This window comes from Dryas octopetala, chromosome 4 (genome assembly GCF_963921425.1).
Source record: "Dryas octopetala chromosome 4, drDryOcto1.1, whole genome shotgun sequence".
Taxonomy (NCBI): domain Eukaryota; kingdom Viridiplantae; phylum Streptophyta; class Magnoliopsida; order Rosales; family Rosaceae; genus Dryas; species Dryas octopetala.
In genome coordinates this window covers 15,170,337-15,189,429 of record NC_141369.1, presented here as the reverse complement: position 1 = coordinate 15,189,429, position 19,093 = coordinate 15,170,337, and the positions used below count along the sequence as shown (strand labels likewise).

General features: G+C 38.6%; 3 protein-coding genes across 3 annotated transcripts; 2 read left to right on the top strand and 1 right to left on the bottom strand.

Annotated features, from left to right (window-relative positions):
- The first annotated feature begins 1,005 nt into the window (after positions 1 to 1,005).
- Positions 1,006 to 8,135, top strand: LOC147287217 (phox (PX) domain-containing protein). Its single transcript, XM_086242438.1, has 15 exons — positions 1,006 to 1,457; positions 2,127 to 2,520; positions 2,606 to 2,783; positions 2,924 to 3,063; positions 3,149 to 4,379; positions 4,484 to 4,584; positions 4,724 to 4,868; positions 5,975 to 6,043; positions 6,149 to 6,194; positions 6,288 to 6,643; positions 6,793 to 6,872; positions 6,974 to 7,109; positions 7,218 to 7,401; positions 7,525 to 7,607; positions 7,716 to 8,135. The coding sequence occupies exons 1-15, from the start codon at positions 1,349 to 1,351 to the stop codon at positions 7,848 to 7,850; spliced, it is 3,387 nt and encodes a 1,128-aa protein (XP_086098564.1). The 5' UTR covers positions 1,006 to 1,348; the 3' UTR covers positions 7,851 to 8,135.
- Positions 8,136 to 9,586: 1,451 nt separating this feature from the next.
- Positions 9,587 to 10,698, bottom strand: LOC147287216 (large ribosomal subunit protein eL37x). Its single transcript, XM_086240630.1, has 4 exons — positions 10,585 to 10,698; positions 10,313 to 10,448; positions 10,025 to 10,126; positions 9,587 to 9,871 (listed from the first exon to the last, which is right to left on the bottom strand). Exons 1-4 carry the CDS (start codon positions 10,585 to 10,587, stop codon positions 9,825 to 9,827), a joined length of 288 nt encoding a protein of 95 aa, XP_086096756.1. The 5' UTR covers positions 10,588 to 10,698; the 3' UTR covers positions 9,587 to 9,824.
- Positions 10,699 to 13,405: 2,707 nt separating this feature from the next.
- Positions 13,406 to 18,621, top strand: LOC147287215 (RAD3-like DNA-binding helicase protein). The gene is made up of 9 exons (XM_086241204.1): positions 13,406 to 13,547; positions 13,907 to 14,557; positions 14,632 to 14,720; positions 15,676 to 16,029; positions 16,259 to 16,561; positions 16,648 to 16,881; positions 16,975 to 17,196; positions 17,448 to 18,006; positions 18,419 to 18,621. Exons 1-9 carry the CDS (start codon positions 13,406 to 13,408, stop codon positions 18,619 to 18,621), a joined length of 2,757 nt encoding a protein of 918 aa, XP_086097330.1.
- The last annotated feature ends 472 nt before the right edge of the window (positions 18,622 to 19,093 follow it).

Below are 19,093 nucleotides of genomic sequence, written 5' to 3'. Positions count from 1 at the left end.
ATTGATACCTGGATCGACGGAAAACACCACCAAAATCGGCCCGAGAACCGCCGGAGAAGCCAACGATGCGAACCATCATCATGGGCTCAACGTGACGCGAGAACTCAAATGGATCGATGATCGGAGCACACCATCGTGACGAGCTCGATGAGAGGAAGAATTCTGAGCCGGAGTTGGGCCGCGAAGTCGTCGAAAACGGCGAGAGCCATTGCCGTTGACCCACCGTGCGAGGGCTGAGTTTTATGTTCGGGGTGTTTCTGGGTGAAACGAATACCAAGGGAAGAGAGAGAGGAGAGTTCAACGGGCCAAAAACCACCTTCATCTGCCGCCGGACGCGCTGTCACGTGCCGGTGACAGAGGCGGCGAAGGTGAGTTCTCGCTAGCAGGGGAGAGACGCTAGAGAGAGAGTGAAAATGAGAAATGAAATTTCAAAACTGATTTTTAATAGCCAAGGGTTATAATTGGAATTTTCAAAATATAGGAGGTCAAATCTAGCTGGGTATAGGTTGACTAGGGGGTTTTGACAGAGGTTAAATGTTCAATAGGGGGTTAGGAAATAGTTTTATTAAGAGTGGAGGTTTATAAATAACCAAATTCAAACTTGGGGGTTTTAAATAATTTACATAATAAAAATTTAGGTACTTAATTGGGACAAATAAAAGTTTAAGTACCACATTAAAATAATAGTCAAAATTTAAATACTAAATATGAAATAAACCCTAATTATAATTATAATTAGGGCACAGCAATACTAAACCGATCCTTATTTTATTGGTTGGACTAATCAATCATTTACGGTAAGATTATTCCATATGCCATATGCCATAATATATAAGCCCATATGCAATTTAGAATATTTAAACCCCATACAAGTGCAGAATTTATGCTTTTTGAGTTTTGACAATATTGTCTTTGTCTGGGCAGTTGAAATTTCAATCCCAGAATCCAAAACAAAACACACCTTGACAGACTCGGATAAATCAAATAGACAGTATGCAAGAGAAAGTGACAGAAAAGAGTATATTAAAAAAAAAAACCCCCACGCAAGCAGAGAGAGCGAAGAGCGAAGCAGAGAGCAGAGCAATGAACATCGAGACCTAACGGTCCTCGCGTTGAACCCAAACCCTTCGAATCACCGTTACTCCACCTCTCTCTCTCTCTTCCTCTCTTTCACTTCCAATTCTCATTTTCCTTGGCACCAATCAAACACTAATCCGCAGTCCTCTATCGTAATGCACTCGATTCGAATCGTTTTGGGTATTGGAGGAACCGATCGCCGATGTGATCCGGGACTCGAATTTGCTTAATTGAAGGTTCGATTGATTTGGGTTTCTGGGATTGATTGGAAATGAGCACACAAAGGCAGCAAGTGGCCATTCGTGACCTCGTCGAGGAAGCCAAGAAGCGGATTGTCTTCCTCGCCGTTTGCGTTGTTGGCTTGTCATACCTCATGTCATGTAAGTCACTTTCTCTTCTTCTTCTTCTTCCTTTTTGCTTAAGAAAGAAAATTGGGTATTGGTTTAAAGTATTTGTGCTTTCATTTTGCGTATATTCAATTTAGATAAATATTGTTTTATTGAATTCTGGTCTCTGTGATGATTACAGTGTCAATGTGCATTGCACAGCAAACAAATATGAGAGTATTCACATTGAAACAACTGTTATGCTCGACTTGTTTAGGTTTGTATGCAAGCTCTAAATGAGCTTTGAGCTAAGCAGGGTTAATTAGGCTCATGGTATCAACTTCTTTGACATGGGCTTAAGATATATTTCAATTAGAATAAGCAAGTGATCACCTTTTCCTTGTTTATTCCATTACTTGAGCTGATTAGTTAATTATAGTCATCTCCCAGTATCTTCCATTTAATGATGTATCTAATTTTTAGGTCAAACTAGTGGGGATTACATATTTGGACTTGAAAATCTAGTAACCTGATTCAATCTACTTGGGGATGGCATGCTTCAGCTCTTTCATGTCTCCCACTATTTAAGGGTGTGCCTTGAAATTTTGATTACTTGTGTTAGAAGCCATCCTAATGATGGAGGATAACAGAAATTCTTGCTCTGTGGTGTTCATGTTGTTTCCTTTCCTTGAGAATGCAGCTTATTGTTCTTGTTTGTTTCAGTGACAAGCTCCTCTGTTTGGGTCAACTTGCCTGCTGCTGCCTCCTTGATTGTCATCCTTCGTTATTTAGCACTAGATTACGAGATGCGAAGGAAAGCTTCAGCATACAACAGCAAACCATCCTCAGCAAATATTACTTCTCAAAACAAACCTCTTCAATGGCCTAAACTTATTGACAAGTCTGAGTGGAGAAGGAAAGTTAATTCTCCTGTTGTCGAGGAAGCTATAGATCAGTTCACTAGACACCTAGTTTCTGAGTTTGTTACAGATCTCTGGTATTCTCGTCTAACACCAGATAGAGACGGTCCAGAAGAACTGGTGCGCATCATAAATGGTGTTCTTGGGGAAATTTCAGCACGCATGAGGAATATAAATCTAATTGACCTTCTTACAAGGTTCTGGTTACTAAACTGTCCAACAATATGCTATAAAAGAAATAATAGAATGATTACTGAAGATCTAATGTTTATGATTGTGCAGGGATCTTATTAATCTCATATGCACTCACTTGGAGCTTTTTCGCATGACACAAGCAAAGGTTGAAAGGAAACAATCAGGATTGCTAACAATCGAAAAACGAGATATAGAATTAAAACTTGTCTTGGCTGCAGAAAACAAATTGCATCCTGCTTTATTTTCTGCTGAAGCGGAGCACAAGGTTGTTTGTTTTCATTGATCCTTAATTCTGTCTTAGTCAATCTGTAAATCTTACCTGGAAGGGTTAAGGGTATGGATCCTTCATATGTTATCTTCTTTTTCAATTGTGATGACCTTATTTTCTGTACCATTTTTCTGCAGGTTTTGCAACATCTGATGGGTGGTCTTATTTCTTTCACATTCAAGCATGAAGATCTGCAGTGCACTTTGTTCCGTTATGTTGTCAGAGAGCTTCTTGCTTGTGCAGTATTGCGACCTGTCCTAAACTTGGCGAGTCCAAGGTATTCATTATTTCTGCTTTGCTTCACGTTTTTTTATGCATTGCTGCTCTGCTCTAATCATTACTCTTCAATTTTATGGTGACAGGTTTATTAATGAAAGAATTGAAGTGTTGGTCATAAAAATGACTGAGGCTAAAGGTGTTACCACGGTACAAGAAGAATCTCATTCCAAACCAGAGGGGTCCTCAAAGATTTCATCTGATCACTTTTCTAGGTTCTTAGATCCTTCTGTTACTGGTGTTGAACTTGTGCAATTAAAAAATGGCCAGTCCAGAACTGCTGCTGCCACACCTTCAACAGAAAATGTGAATGGATCAAAAGATCCGTTGCTTTCAATTGATGCTCAATCTTCCCGCTCATGGAGCTCATTGCGAATGAACTCCCAGACTAGCTACGAAAGAGGTATAGAACGGCACCACTCTGGAGGAGAATGGGGAGATATGCTAGATATGATGTCTCGCAGAAAGACTCAAGCCCTTGCTCCTGAAAATTTTGAAAACATGTGGGCAAAAGGGAGAAATTACAGAAAGAAGGAAGGTGAAGATCCGATAATTGAGCAAGTCCCACAGGGTTCTTCCGGAGTGAAGTCAATTACAATGGATCATATGAAGGCAAAATCTAGACCCAAAGATAAGGAAACTGCACCTAAGCTCAATCTTTCTGAGAGAAGCACTTCTCACTCTGGACGTACCAATCAGCTTAAGGTAGAAACCTCTTTCCGCCCTGAAGCTCATTTAAAACCAAATCACTCTCCAGTTGCTTTGTATCAAGAAGATGATGATGAGAACCTCATGCTGTTGGAGGAGGCTGACTCAGGAAGCAGTACTTCTTATACTTCTGAAGATGAAGAAACAGACAGTGTAACAGGTCTTGGTTCTCCTGGAACTAAGGTTTGGGATGGTAGAAGTAATAGAAATATGGCTGTAACTCACATTCATCACCCACTTGAAAGTTCCGAAGGCCATGGTGCAAAAAAAACTGGTAAAGGGACTCATCACTTTCATAGATTTCCTAAGACCCAGTCTGGCCAGAAAAGATCTAGACCAAGCAATAAGAAGGTCCCTGTTTGGCAAGAGGTTGAGAGAACAAGCTTCCTGTCTGGAGATGGGCAGGATATACTTCATTCTGCAAAAGGACATGCAAATATTGAGGAATCCAGCGATGATTCTGAGAATGAAGGTTTGGGTAGAATTAACAGTGGTGCAGCCACTTCTTCATCTGCACCCTCTATATATCGCTCAAAGAGTCATAGTCTGGCTGTTAATTCCCTAAAAAATTCGTTGGCAGTGGATTCTTTTTTCAAGTTGAAATGTGAGGTACTTACCTTAGAAATCTTAATAGTTTGTCTTGATTCTGCATGCTCAATTTTGTTTTGATATACGGTTATCTGCAAAGCATGTAAGCTCATTTCCTGTTGCAGGTATTGGGTGCAAATATCGTGAAGAGTGGTTCAAGAACATTTGCCGTATATTCCATATCTGTTACAGATGTAAATAATAATAGTTGGTCAATCAAAAGAAGGTGCTAGATTGTGCTCTAAATTTCTGCTTTCATCCTTCAATGATATGTTATATAACTTTCTAATGTGTTAAACAGATGGTGTCTATACTTTTCACATTTTACTTTTGTAATTCAACATTATTGTTTCTTCCCCCTACAGATTTCGTCATTTTGAGGAGCTACATCGGCGTCTAAAAGAGTTTCCTGAGTATAACCTTCATTTGCCGCCAAAACATTTTCTGTCAACTGGTTTGGATTTACCTGTTGTTCAAGAACGATGTAAATTGCTTGATGAATATTTAAAGGTTAACCACTCAATCCCACTTTTTTTTGCCTGATTTCTGTTTTCTGTAAATTCTTTAATTTTGAACATGTTGGTTAACTTAATGATCTGAAAGTAAAATTGACATCTGAGATTCATTGGAATTTCAACCTTTCTCTGATTAAGATTCTTTCCTTGGCCCGTCTTTTTTCCTTTTGTGATGTCAACATTGCTTAGTCGTTACCTGCTAGGTCCTCTAATTCCTTTGGCTAATTAAAAACTCCTGCATTAATCTGTCCTGTGATGGACTGCGAACTTGCAAATATACATGTTTGTGTAGTAGTTGGAACTCAACTAGGGTTGATTGGACTGGGATAGAAGCTCCTGGAAAAAAAATTCCAAAATACATTCCAATTCCAAAATTTTTATTTCCCAAATACCCTTCCAGATCCAATTAAAAATGTTAGAATAAGCGTATAGAGTCAGGACATGTATAGAACATTTCAAAATTTTCCGATCGGAAATCGGAATTTCAAATACCTTTTCGATTTTGTTCCTATATTAGGATTTCTTCCAAATTTGGAATTTAATTTTATAATGGCATATTGGAAAATATTTTGGACTGGTTCCAGTCTGAATTGAAATATTAAGTCCATCTTGAACCTCTAAATAGTTCCAAGGCTGTTCAGTTTATCTAGATATCAGAATTCAGAAATCAACAATAGACTTATTACTGTGAATAATTTTGCGGTGATTTAGGATTATGGTTTTAGAAGAAATTTATATGATGAGGAGATAAGGGAGTTATCTTCATTGTTGGAGGTGTTAGAAAGAGTCAGGTTAGTGAATTCAAGATTGGATGCGAGGAGATGGAAACTGGAGTAATCTATCAGTCTTTTCATAGGCAGTGTTTGTTCTGTTGTGGACTCCTTGTCCACAGTTATTGTATCATATATAAGGTGATCAATAAAAGTTGTTTCTTTTGAAAAAAAAAACTCATACACACACAACCATTATATATGTGAGTTTGAGGCAGCTAACCTATGTGGACAGTGTATATAGCAACCTTGTTTCTCTCTCTTCTGGTTGATAATGTTCATGTCTTATCTTTGAATCATGCGTTAACCCTTATGTGTTGTTCTTCCTCAGAAGCTTATGCAGCTTCCTACAGTTTCAGGATCCATTGAAGTTTGGGACTTCCTAAGTGTCGACTCCCAGGTTCAGTAATTTTCTTTTCTTTTACTGATTTGGATAATAGGGGAGGTGGTTATAATCTTTGTCTTTTTGGCAGAAACACTTATTGTTTATATCTTTTCAATGCAGACTTACATATTTACAAATTCCTTTTCTATAGTCGAAACACTGTCAGGTGAATCAGTTAATGCATAATGTTGAATTCATTAGCCTCATTCCTTTCTTTTTACTAATTCTAATTTTTTTTATTTATTTGGGAATTCTCTAGTTCACCTAGATGATAAGCCATCTGAAAAGAGTAAAAAGGTTTCAAATTTTGATGGGCCTGTGGCTGATCCATTTTCCTTGAAGAGGGAACATATAGGCAGTGGAATTAGGGATTCTGCTTTACAATTGAAGAATAATGTTGTGGTAGACGAGTTAAGATTGAACACAAAAGGCTCTTCTTCCCCAGTCAAAAATCCTGGTAAAGAAATTGGAAAGTCACTCAATAATTCTGGCACTGATTTAGACAACAGAGCACAAAAGCATGAAACGAACTTGGGTAAGACCATGAAAGGAAGAGAAAAACAAGAATCTGAATTGTTTCTTGATGCTGCTACAAACCCTACCCTTCCTACAGAGGTATTCTCTAAGCTCCATTCATTTTGTCTGGTTTTAGTCTAATATGTCTTAGACTTTGAAACAGATATGTACTCATAATCTTAGTTATTTTACTTAATCATGATGTGGTTTGGCTTCTATGATCTAAAACAAACATTTATTTGATGCAGTGGGTGCCTCCAAATTTAAGTGTTCCCATATTAGACTTGGTAGATGTCATTTTTCAGGTCCAAGATGGTGGATGGATCAGGTATTTTGTATATATGACTCTCATTATGCCGTATATCCCAGTATGATATTGAGTTCAACAAATTGACATGGTAGTGCCATTTTCATCTTCTTAAACTATAGGCGGAAGGCTTTTTGGGTGGCCAAACAAATACTACAGCTAGGAATGGGTGATGCCTTTGATGACTGGTTAATAGAGAAAATCCAGCTTTTACGTAAAGGATTGGTGGTTGCTTCCGGGATTAAGCGAGTTGAGCAGGTACCTTTCTTATGCCATTTGCTTCCTAGAATGCAATGAGTTCTGATTGCTCACATCTTGTTTTCTATTTAAATTAATACTTAATTTCTTCTTTTTTTGTTTTAATAGATACTTTGGCCTGATGGAATATTTATAACTAAACATCCAAAGCGAAGACCACCACCATCTACCAACTTGTCGCAAAATTCACCTCAGGGCCAGAAACTTACAGAAATGTCATCACCTAAAGTTGACGAGCAGCAGCAACAGGAGGCAGACCGACGTGCAAAATTTGTTTATGAACTAATGATTGGTATTATTTTGTCCTGAAAAACCCCTGATTAGTTTCTACACTTACCTTCACTATATTCTATTCAAATCTGTGTAATATTGGGGATACCAATGACATACTCATGTTCTCCTTTTCTGAGTGCAGATAATGCACCCGCAGCCATTGTCGGTCTTGTTGGTAGCAAGGAGTATGACAAGTGTGCAAAGGATCTCTATTACTTTCTTCAGGTAATTATTATTGTTTTAAGAAGGTTAACAGTGTCTATATCTTCTTATTTCTATGGACTTATCTGGATTATTTTAGCAGAGTTGTAACAACTTTTTTTTCTTGCCTAGTCATCTGTTTGTGTGAAACAACTGGCTTTTGACCTTATCGAGCTGGTGCTTCTGTCAGCATATCCAGAGCTGGATAGTGTATTTAGGCAGTTGCATGAAGAAAAGCATAAATTTGGCGAGTTTAAAGCACAATAGTGGGTCATCATACTTGAAGTTAAATTTTGATAGTAGACAACAACCATTGCTCTGCTTGGTTTTTTCTTCAGGAAAATAGCCTGACAACATGATTGTGTTGTCTGCTTTGGTTTTTTTGTGCATCCAAATTTATTGCCCTTCATTTGTATTGGCGCCAAGAGATTCAATTCATTCTTGTCTGAATTTTGTAAGTAGCATTTTAGTTTAGCATCTTGAGGAGATTCAATGTAAATCTTGAGACTCTAGTGCAAATATACAATACCTCATATTCAATACTCCTCTTCACTCTTACATTTTCGAGGACCTGAGTTATCCTTTGTTTCATGATTATTCCTCCAGCTAAATTGACTGTCCATGCATTTAAATTAACTAGTTAACATACCCACATATTGCTACCACAAACAGATCAACAAATTCCATGATCCGAATTTTCTACAATGAAAAAAGAAGAAAAAAAAACAACTATCAAGACCAAATCGTTGGTGGTGAACGCTCATTTCTATTTCCCAAATTATAGCAAGGATTTCATTCTTGCATTTCACTTGAACCTAACTCTAAATTAAACCTAGGACCGCAAACCCGGGATGCAAGAACCAAACTTCTACCCCATGGAGCTCAAGATCTTCGACAATAAAAAATTTCACTAAAACCTAACTTTTCCAACTTGCTGTAACTCACTTTGATTGCAAACGGCTCACCCAACAAAGTCCTACCCCTTCACTCCTCAACAAAGCAATAGAATCAATATACAACAGAAAAATTGAGTCGATGCCATCATTTACTTCCATTTCATTCCCATTCGATTCCTACAACCAAACATTACATAGGTAAGTGAAGTTTTGGACACCTTGTAAACATTTCCAATGGCCATTACGCTACAATTGAGAAACATTAATAGAGGTTAGCATGGGAGAGTATTGTGCTACTCCTGTATAATGCTTTACAAATTACAATCCCATCAGAGACGATTGAGCAGCCACACAAATTGGAATGCCAACCAACATGAAGGTAATATTGGGTATTTGTTTTTATATTGGAGTAATTTGGTGATTAAGATGCTTCATTATGCTCAAAAAGTGTTTCTATATTCCATGATATGGGTAGCTAAATTAGTAAATTGAAAGTAGCTTACATCAGTACTCGATTGACTCCAACCAAACCAGAGAACATCTACAGATTTCCATGCAAGCCAAAAACCAATTACAGTTTTTACTTTTTAGTGTCCCAAACCAAATTCTATTTTTCAAGTCATCTTTACGGCTAATGACAGATTTCACATGACTCAGCCTGCAGGCATGTCGACCTTGTATCAAGCTAGATAAAAGCATAAGCCCAAAAGCAGCCAAAAAATTGAAAATGATGACCGGATAAAAACAGGGAAAAATAAGAGTAAAGGTGGCCTTAAACCATAAACCTCTCAAACCTCAAAATAGTATATGCAAATACTTTGTTGCAGAAATAAGATAGACTAGAGTGACTGAAAAACCTGCATACAACACACTCTCTATCCCTGCATACAACACACTCTCTCGTATACTACACAGTCAGCTCCTGAAACCAAATTCAAATACCCCTAAGCTCAGAAACATCCCAACTCAAAATGTACTAAGCAGATTGTGCAGCTGTCGAAAATGAAAATTCAAATCCCAACTCTGTGTATCATGGAGCATTCTACTCACAGGAACAAGTCGAAACAACCAAACACAACAAAAAAAAAAAAAAAAGATATATAGACATCATGGAAACATTATATAATTAAAAAGGGCGGGCAACAGTAGTCTCATTCATTCTTGTCCAAAACTGAATGCAACTAAATATTAAAAGGAAATTCAGATGACAACTAAAGCAACAAAAGTTAATAACACCCATCAAAACAATAAAATTGTTCTTATAGAACTTGTCCAAAATCATAAATTGCCTTCTAAAGCTATAATTGGGTACCCAAATGAGACTCAAAATGACCCTTTTGAAGACTTAAGCAGTTGCTGCTGCTCCCTTCTTCCTTGGAGCTGCTTCAGTACCTATCCAAATTTAAAACAAAAAAAAACAAAAAAAAAAACCCAATAAGAAGATGAATGTAAATATAAAACTCAAACCAAGGCAAACAAATCAATATGAACAAATAGAGCAAGACAATAATAATCAAAAGAGAATATAAATGATAAGATTAATACCTTCTCTGAAGCCACTCTTGAATCTGCGAGGCACATTGCGCAGATACCTCATCCTTCCAGTTCCAGTGGTCTTCCTACGGATGGCCTTCACACTCCAGTTATCTATTTTTGAATACCAAAAAGCCAAAAAACCCATAAAAATAAACTCAGACCCAAGCTAATGTAAACTTTCTTTTCTGGGTAATCAAAATCCTTAATAGAAATGCTAAGTAATACAACGAATCATCAACCCAGATTCGTAGTAAGACCAAAAGAGTGAGAGTGAGAGGGAGAGAGAGGTGTAATTACACTTCCTCTTGCGAGCAGCAGGAAATCCACAGCCGGCGCAGCGACTCTTTTGGAGATGGAAGCTACGACGGCCACACCTGACGCAGAGGGTGTGGGTCTTGTTCCTTCTCTTACCGAAACTCCCTGTTCCCTTACCCTGTTTTCATTTTTGTGAAAAAATCACACACCAAAAACACAACCAATCAGTCACTTCAAACATGGTTACCGATCTACCAAAACAAACGCAGTGCAAGCAAATTGATGAAGAGGAAGGAGAAGGAGGGAGAGGGTACCATTGTTGCAGAGAAACCCTAGCTGGTGGGATGGAGGAGTTTCTGCTAGGCTAAAGAACTACTGAGCGGCGGAGAGACGAAGATATATATGATGAGAGCGAGTGTGAGGGTTTTAGGGTAAACGAAGTCCACTTCGTACGTAGCTGTCTAGCTGATGCTGTTTTGGGCCGAACTCTATGGGCTTACCCGCCACAATTAGTTTTACAGTTACTTCTTGAAGATCCTAGGCCCATCTGTGTTTAGCTTATGCTATTTTGGGCTTTTGGCAAGTGTTCTTGTAAAAGTTTTCACACCAAACAAATTTAATCACCACACCCAGCTCCCGAATATTTGAGAAAGTTCCAATCTTGCTCTCATTCATTTCAACTGTTACTATTTAAATATTAAAAAGAAAAGAAAATCAAGGGGTGTATGCTCCTAGGGTTGTAAATCAACTTTGATATAGCTCGATTTTTGATCGAGTTCGGTTTGAGCTTGGCTAATTTAAGCTCAGCTTGTAAAAAAAATTAAAGTAAGTTGAGTTTGACTCGTTTAAGAAACAAGTCAAGTTTAAATATTGATATATTAGGCTCATAAAGCTCATGAACAGCTTGTTTTATATGAAGGCATGCTATTTTGGTTTCTAGTTTGTTTTGTATTGCTTTTATGGGGTTTCTATTGCCTTAAACCCTTTGTTTGTTTAAATCAAGTTTCTACAAGATCTAAGTTACAAAAATGTATAGATTATAGTGGCCATATGTTAAATATGTAATTCATGTACCAAAAAGAACTAAGAATGTCAAAGATAATTGCTATGCCAAATAAGCATGGGTGCATCATTCGATAAAGATTATGTAAATTCCCTCGATCCAGCTCAAACACTCAAACTCAACTTTTTGGCTTGTTTGAGCTTAGCCATGTAAATTGCCTTGATCCAACTCGAACTCGATTTTTGGCTTGTTCATGCTCAACTTGAGTAAGCAACAAGTCAACTCAAACTCAAACTCTATATAATTAAGACAATCTAAACTCAAGCACAATAATATTCGGGCCTTGCTCGACTTGTTTACATCCCACCCCAACGTGAAAACAAGACGATGGCCATGGAATTTTTAAAATTGTAATAAGGAAAAAATATTGATATGAAATAAACAAAATATGAAAGGTAAATTTAGTTTTTTATTTGTTTGGTTGAAAAAAATTAGATTTAATTTTTTTAGTTAAAATAATATATATTTTATTGACAAAATGAAAAATGGTGATTGATGTAACTATATAGAAAAATATGTAACTAAAAAAATATGATGATAGTGTGGTTAAAAAAATTATTGTTGTAACCTTAACACACGACATGATGTTACAAATCCATTTAAATTATAACACGTATATTTGCTTAACTCACTCGGTCATTTGTGTTTCATCCGATAAGACTTGAGAACCAAGTGCCACACCTATTTTCCAAATAAAAACATTAGGCTGGGTTTTTTTGTAAAGTGATCAAACATGTCTAAATCATCGCATATTCACATGCCCTTGTTTGGGCTATGAGTGCTAAATAGAGGCTTTAATAAAGAGGGCTGCTATTTGCACACCCCTTTTTTTCTTTTTGCACACCCTTTTTCCCTTTTTTTCTCCTACACACCCCACACACTTACCTCAAATTCAAAACCTCTCAACACACACCCAACCCATTACCAAAATACCCTCATTTCATTACACACCCTCCCCTCTTTCCCTCTCTTTTTTCTCACGTTCACACCCCCCTCCCCCTGTTTTTTTTTTTTTTTCTTCTTCTTCTTCTCCAGCCAGCCAGCCAGCCCCTCCACCCAACCCACCAAGCCCCTCAACCCCCTCACCCGACCCACCCCTCCCTCCCTCCCCCTCCGGCCTCCCCCCTCCACCCAACCCACCTAGCCCCTCAGCCCCTGCACCGACCCCCCCCCCGCAGCACCACCTCCTCTCTCTCTTCCCCAGCCCACCCCAACCCAGCTCCGACCACCCCTCACAGCCCACCCCAGCCCCGACCCACCCACTCAGCCCCTCACCGGACCACCTCATTCCCTCCCGCACCCCAGCCCTGTAGCAGCAGCACCTCCTCTCTCTCTCTCCTCCCGCGCGCAGCTGCGCATCCGTTCGACACTGGCCCGCCGAAAATGTCACACTCGTTCGGCAGGCATCCGCCAAACGATGTAAGTGTTGTTCGGTAGGTACCCACCGAACATCAAGGACCCGTTCGGCAAGTGCCCGCCGAACCAGCTACTCGGAGAGAGAGAGAGAGAGAGAGAGAGAGAGAGAGAAGGGCACGCCGGTGGTTGGAAGCCGCTGGGGTGGTCGGGGCTGGGTTGGGGTGAGAAGGGGCGGGGCTGGGGTGGTCGGGCCTGGGTTGGGGTGGGCTGGGGCGGGGCTGGGGTGGTCGGCAGAGATGGTAGAGAGAGGGAGAATGGTGGTGGGCGTGGCTGTGCAAGCTTGAGAAAGATGGAGGGGCTGGCTGGAGAAGAAGAAGAAAAAAAAAAAAAAAAAAAACAGGGGGAGGGGGGTGTGAACGTGAGAAAAAATAGAGGGGGGGGATGGGAATGGGGTGTGTGGGTGAGGGGAGGGTTAAAGTGGTATTTTTCTTGAGGCTTTTTTTTTTTTTTTCAAAAGGGGTGTACAAAAAGAAAAAAGAGGGTGTGCAAATAGCAGCCCTCTTAATAAAAGGCCCAGTTTTGGTCTGGCGGGAGTGAAGTGAAGGCGCGCGAAACAGAGTTCCTTCACAGTTCATACCACCTACAGACTAGTTTATAGAAAGTAGTAGAGACTGAGACCTACCAAAGCAATTCGAAGAAGAAGAGCAGAGACGAAAATGGAAGAGCAAAAAGAAAATGGGGAGGCCCCAAAATTCCCAGCATTTCCATTCAAACCTTACGCCATCCAGATTGATTTCATGAACGCCCTCTATCACTCTCTCAACAAAGGAGGTCTCTCCATGCTCGAAAGCCCCACAGGTGAGTAATCAGTTACCACTCAATCTCTCTCCATGTTTCTGATTTTCTTTCTCTAGTTTCTGTTTCTTCATTATGGAAAGTTGGAGTTTATGAGTTTGGTTGAGATACCCATATGTTATTTTTTTGCTTTAGTCATCAGTGACATTTTCCTGTGTTTTTTCTTTTTTGGGTTTGTTATGTTATGAATCAAGATTACTATTTGAATTGGTTGACTGTATGCACTGTTTGACTGCAAGGATAATGTGGGAACCAAATGAAAACAAAAATTTGCTCTCAGTGTTGCCCCAAAATGAAAATCTAGAGTATTTACCTTTTATTATTCTGTTGGGATTGATTTGAAATCATTGGTATTTCAATAGGGACTGGGAAAACTCTAAGTATCATTTGTAGTGCTTTGCAATGGGTGGTTGATACGAGGCAACAACAGAAATCTGAGGAACGGGTTGAATCTGATCATAATTGTGCAAAAGATGGTGGATTGGACTCAGATGATGAACCTGATTGGATGAGAAATGCTGTTATTAACAAAGACAAGTGGGGCGAGGAGAAGAAGTCTAAGAAGAAGGAGAAATATGGGATTAGATATGGAAAGGCTGATAAGAGAAGGAACCATGAAAAGTGTAGAGATTTGTTCTCGCGGAGTGTTGAGGATGAGTCTTGTACAAAGAAAGAGGGGAAAGATTTGCAAATGAGCAATGATGCTGTGGAGTTGGGTGATGAGGAGTTTTTGTTGGAAGAACATGAAAGTGAAGAGGAAGGAGTTCCGGGCGGTGGGAAGTCAAAGAGGAAGGTTCTTGGGGTTTCTCTTAGTTCATCGAGTGACGAGGAAGATGAAAAATATGGGTCTGATGATGATGAAGATGAGGGGGAAGAGAAGTTGCAGGTCTATTTTTGTAGTCGGACACATTCACAGCTTTCACAGTTCATAAAGGAGTTAAGAAAGACAGTCTTTGCTAATGAGATGAAGGTGGTCTGTTTAGGCTCAAGGAAGAATTTATGCATTAATGAAGGTAAGGAATTTATCATTGTAATATTAGATTAGAATTTTTATATTGTTTAAATTCTTCTGGGGCATTGGTTTCAGAGGTATTGAAACTTGGAAGCTCAACTCGCATCAATGAACGCTGTTTGGAGCTTCAAAAGAACAAAAATAAAGAAGTTTCCAAAATCAAGGTAACAAATTTATCCATTTAGAATCCCATAAATTATAATTCATGCAATCGATTGGGTTTTTTTTACTGGCCTCAGAACATTTGTCCAACTTACATGGTTGGATTTTTCTGGATATATATTCTGTATTCTGTAGCTAATTATTTTTGTATCTGAATACCACTTGTGCTTAATGCCTTTTAATCAGGCTGTTATGGATTTCCTAGTTGAATGCCTTTGATCACTTTTATTTTTGTCTTCTACTTTAGAATTATTTCACAGTACATTCTGTGCTTTTTTTTTTTTTTTTTGTAAAATCTACCCTTGTACTCAATTATCACGAAGTGCTTTAAATCAGCTACATTTTTCTTTGTGAAGTCGTAGATGCAAACCATATTACCATGATTAGATATTACTATATGGTCCTAGCTCTTTAATCCTGCATTCTGCTCTTTGGATACCCAATGCTAAATCTGAAATTTGTCCCATGGCAAGCCAGCCTGATCAACTAAGTAAAAAAGTAAGAAATGCGTGGTCATATATGTGATACAGAAGATGATCTGTTTCACTCTTGCTGCATGTTTTATGACAATACAAGAATAGATGCGTGTTATAATTGAATGTTTGGTTTCCTTGTAACTGTGAATATCTAATCATGCTAAATTATCTACATATGATTGTGCACCAATTAGTTCAACCAATTTCTAAAGAATATAGCTCTTGGTTCAGAATTAATTGGAAAGACTTGAGTTAAGCGATAAGGGTCAATGGATATAACTGGTCTGTTTTGTATGGCATGAAAACTGAACTCATGTATATCAGGGCATGGCTTAACAAGTTTTTTATACTGCGTATATATCTTGGCTGAAATGGACCCCTGTGTTCTTGATAGCCATCAAAAGCACCATATGATCTATAGCTTTCTTAGCTCATTCTGTTATTGGGATTTCTCTTGACTGATGATAGTATTGATCTGCAGAACTTAGGTGCAGGAGGAAGGATTCGCAGGAACAAGGCTTCTTGTGGATGCCCAATGCTTAGAAAACCTAAACTACAAAAGGAATTCAGGAGCAAGATGTCTCAACAAGGTGCCTTGGATATTGAAGATCTTGTTCATCTTGGAAGAAGCATGAGGAGTTGCCCATATTATGGCTCCCGAAGCATGGTTCCTGCGGCTGATCTGGTGGTTCTACCATATCAATCTCTCCTTTCAAAATCATCTCGTGAATCACTTGGTCTGAATTTAAAGAATAGTATTGTTATTATAGATGAGGCTCATAATCTAGCTGACTCCTTAATCAGTATGTACGACTCAAAAATCACTTTGTCACAGGTAATAATGAACTTTAGTTGACCTAATAAATCTTAAAAGCTAGTTGACAATCTTGTCATTTGATTTGTGTATCTGGTTTTGGTGTTCATTGATTGCTCGCCTAAATCCAAGCTGTATCAAATTATCTGATCCAATGATAGAAAAGTAGACGAGTTTGATATATTGTAGCGTTTTAAGTCTTCACTTAGTTTAGTCTGATATCTTAACGGTTCTCCTGGCTTCTTTATAGCTGGAGGATGTGCAATGCCACATTGGGAAGTACCTTGAAAGATTTTGCAATCAATTGGGACCTGGAAATCGTAGATATATCCAAACTCTCACGGTGCTCACTAGGGCTTTCCTCCAAGTTTTACTCAACGAGGACACGGGTTATAAAGATTCTTGCCACGATACTGAAAAAAAGGCTTCTGGAGCAAATGACACGTCTACATCCTCTATGACCATTAATGATTTTTTATTTTCCCTCAATATAGACAACATCAACTTGGTCAAATTGCTTCAGTATATAAAGGAAAGCAACATCATGCACAAGGTGAATCCTTGTTCCCACTATATATTGTTACCCATCTTCCCTGCTCTTTGCATGTTTGATAGGTGGAAATGTACTTGGTTTTCTAGGTCAGTGGGTATGGAGATAAAGTAGCTAACTTTCAAAAAAGTTTGGCACTTAATGATAGTGAAGACAGAAGCACTCTGTCCAGTTTCCAGGCATTAGCTGATTTGTTGCAATCATTGACAAACAAAGATGGTGATGGGAGGATTATCATCTCAAGGACTAGACCAACATGCTCTGGGCAGCAAGGAGGGTACATAAAATATGTTATGCTCACTGGTGATAAGATTTTTTCTGAGGTTTGCCAAAATTTTCTTATTCTGATGTGGTTGGATTTAATGATCTAGTATTCTTGTCCCAGTTGTGAAACATTAACTCTGAACTTCATGCAGATTGTGGATCAAGCACATGCTGTACTACTGGCTGGGGGAACTCTGCAACCTATAGAAGAAACAAGGGAGCGACTTTTCCCTTGGTTACCACCGAACCAGTTGCAGTTCTTTTCTTGTAGTCATATTGTTCCCCCAGAAAGCATTTTGCCAGTTGCAGTTTCCCGTGGCCCTTCTGGTCAGTCTTTTGATTTTAGCTACAGCTCCAGAAGATCATCAATCATGGCAAGTATATTGCAATCGTATCTGAAATTGTTTATAGAAACTACTCTCTTTCAACTGTTTTCAGTTGAAAGTCAATACCGTGGTCACCCCTTATATTGGTTGCTAGTCTCATTATTTTATGCATTCACTATTTTTTTTTTCTCTTCTTTTGTTTTAAATAAAATACACAGTTCGACAGTGGAAAGATTATTTCTTCCTGGAATTTGGAATAGATGGTGGCTGACTAAACATTGATGGGCTTGAATTTACAGATACAGGAGCTAGGGCTTTTGCTTTGCAATTTGGTGACGGTGGTTCCTGAAGGCATTGTTGTCTTCTTCTCTTCATTTGATTATGAAGGACAAGTGTATGATGCCTGGGAGGCTGCGGGAATCCTTGAAAGGATTAAGAAGAAGAAGCGTCTGTTTAGAGAGCCTAGGAAGAATACAAATGTAGAATCTGTTCTCAAAGAATACAAGGAAACAATTGATACTGGGGAATGGAAAGAAAATCCTTCTCAGAGTGGTGCAATACTTCTTGCTGTTGTTGGTGGTAAGATATCAGAAGGCATCAACTTAAGCGATGGGATGGGTCGGTGTATAGTCATGGTTGGACTGCCCTATGCTAGCCCTTCTGATATTGAGTTGATGGAGAGGGTGAAGTATATTGAAGGACTGGGAAATTCAAATTCCATTAAGCCGCCCAGTCTTTCAGTTTGTAATGAACTTTACAGCGGAGAACATGCAGGGTTTGACATCCTCAGAAGCTGCAGACACAGAGGAAAAGAATATTATGAGAATCTTTGCATGAAAGCCATAAATCAGTCCATTGGTTTGTTTTCTTACGACCATAAATATCTTTCAAAAAATAGAAGCTTAACAAACCATAAAGATGATTTATTGAAACTATACGTGAATAATCTAGAATAAGATAAGGTCAAACCAGGAACCCCAATGCCCATCTTTAAACTTGCCAAATATGATTCTCCAAATATTCCTACTATATATATAATTTATTTATTTACTTATACATTCATTTTTCATGTTGGCAAAACCAGCCAAATTGATTTAAGCACAATAACTGGTCTGTGCAAGATCAGGTTCTGCAAGGGTTGGCCGGCCCCTTTTGTGTGCCATCCAGTTGCACTCATATGCTTATCTTTGTTTTGTTACTGATGTATGCACATTCAAGTCAGTTTCTCATTCAATTGTCTTCACATGCGTTTTTTCCTTGCCTGTATCAGGTAGAGCAATCCGGCATATAAATGACTATGCAGCAATTTTACTAGTTGATTCACGGTACGCATCTGATTCCTCAAAACAAAATTTTGGCCATCCAACTAGCAAGCTCCCACAGTGGATAAAGGATCGCTTCGTTACTTCAACTAATTATGGTGAAGCTCATAGGATGTTGCATCAGTTTTTCAAACAAAACAAGAGGAGATAGTTTCAGCAGTAAGTTATATTGAGGAAGTTGCGAGGTTTAGAAGAGAAGCATGGGTCTATGCTCACTAAATCTTATGAAGATGTATTCACTTGATTGTATTATACGCAACATATATTGTAAAGCCATGCAATAGCTTCTATTGGATATTCGTTTTAGTTGGGTGGACCTGGAGCAGCTATAGTAGTAACAGTGGTACTGAAACAAAACTACACAAATAAATCATAATTAGGGAGAGCATTGTGACATGTTAGGATTGTTAACAATGATGTGTGATGAGATTAAGTTAGGCCGCTAATGTTCAGTGACAATCTCTACAGCTTTGGAATAAGGTGATCAATTTTGGTTATCAAAATTCAGAGGTATAGAAAAAATATATTCATTCCACTCTGCATTGAAGGCACTGTAGCATGCATAGAATTTTCAGGCTTCTTACACTCAGCTCTTGCATTTGAGAGTTAGCTGGCTCTTCTTG

Bases quoted from the DNA above. Each gene is read 5' to 3' on its own strand.
- LOC147287216 (XM_086240630.1), bottom strand. The intron at 10,127-10,312 runs GTAATTACACCT...ATTCAAAAATAG, and splicing joins TGCTGCTCGCAAGAGGAAGT to ATAACTGGAGTGTGAAGGCC. The intron at 9,872-10,024 runs GTATTAATCTTA...AAATTTGGATAG, and splicing joins CAAGAGTGGCTTCAGAGAAG to GTACTGAAGCAGCTCCAAGG.
- LOC147287215 (XM_086241204.1), top strand. From the start codon at position 13,406: ATGGAAGAGCAAAAAGAAAATGGGGAGGCCCCAAAATTCCCAGCATTT. The intron at 16,562-16,647 runs GTGAATCCTTGT...TTGGTTTTCTAG, and splicing joins AAAGCAACATCATGCACAAG to GTCAGTGGGTATGGAGATAA. The intron at 16,882-16,974 runs GTTTGCCAAAAT...AACTTCATGCAG, and splicing joins GTGATAAGATTTTTTCTGAG to ATTGTGGATCAAGCACATGC.
- LOC147287217 (XM_086242438.1), top strand. From the start codon at position 1,349: ATGAGCACACAAAGGCAGCAAGTGGCCATTCGTGACCTCGTCGAGGAA. The intron at 6,873-6,973 runs GTATTTTGTATA...CTTAAACTATAG, and splicing joins CAAGATGGTGGATGGATCAG to GCGGAAGGCTTTTTGGGTGG. The intron at 7,402-7,524 runs GTATTATTTTGT...TTCTGAGTGCAG, and splicing joins TGTTTATGAACTAATGATTG to ATAATGCACCCGCAGCCATT.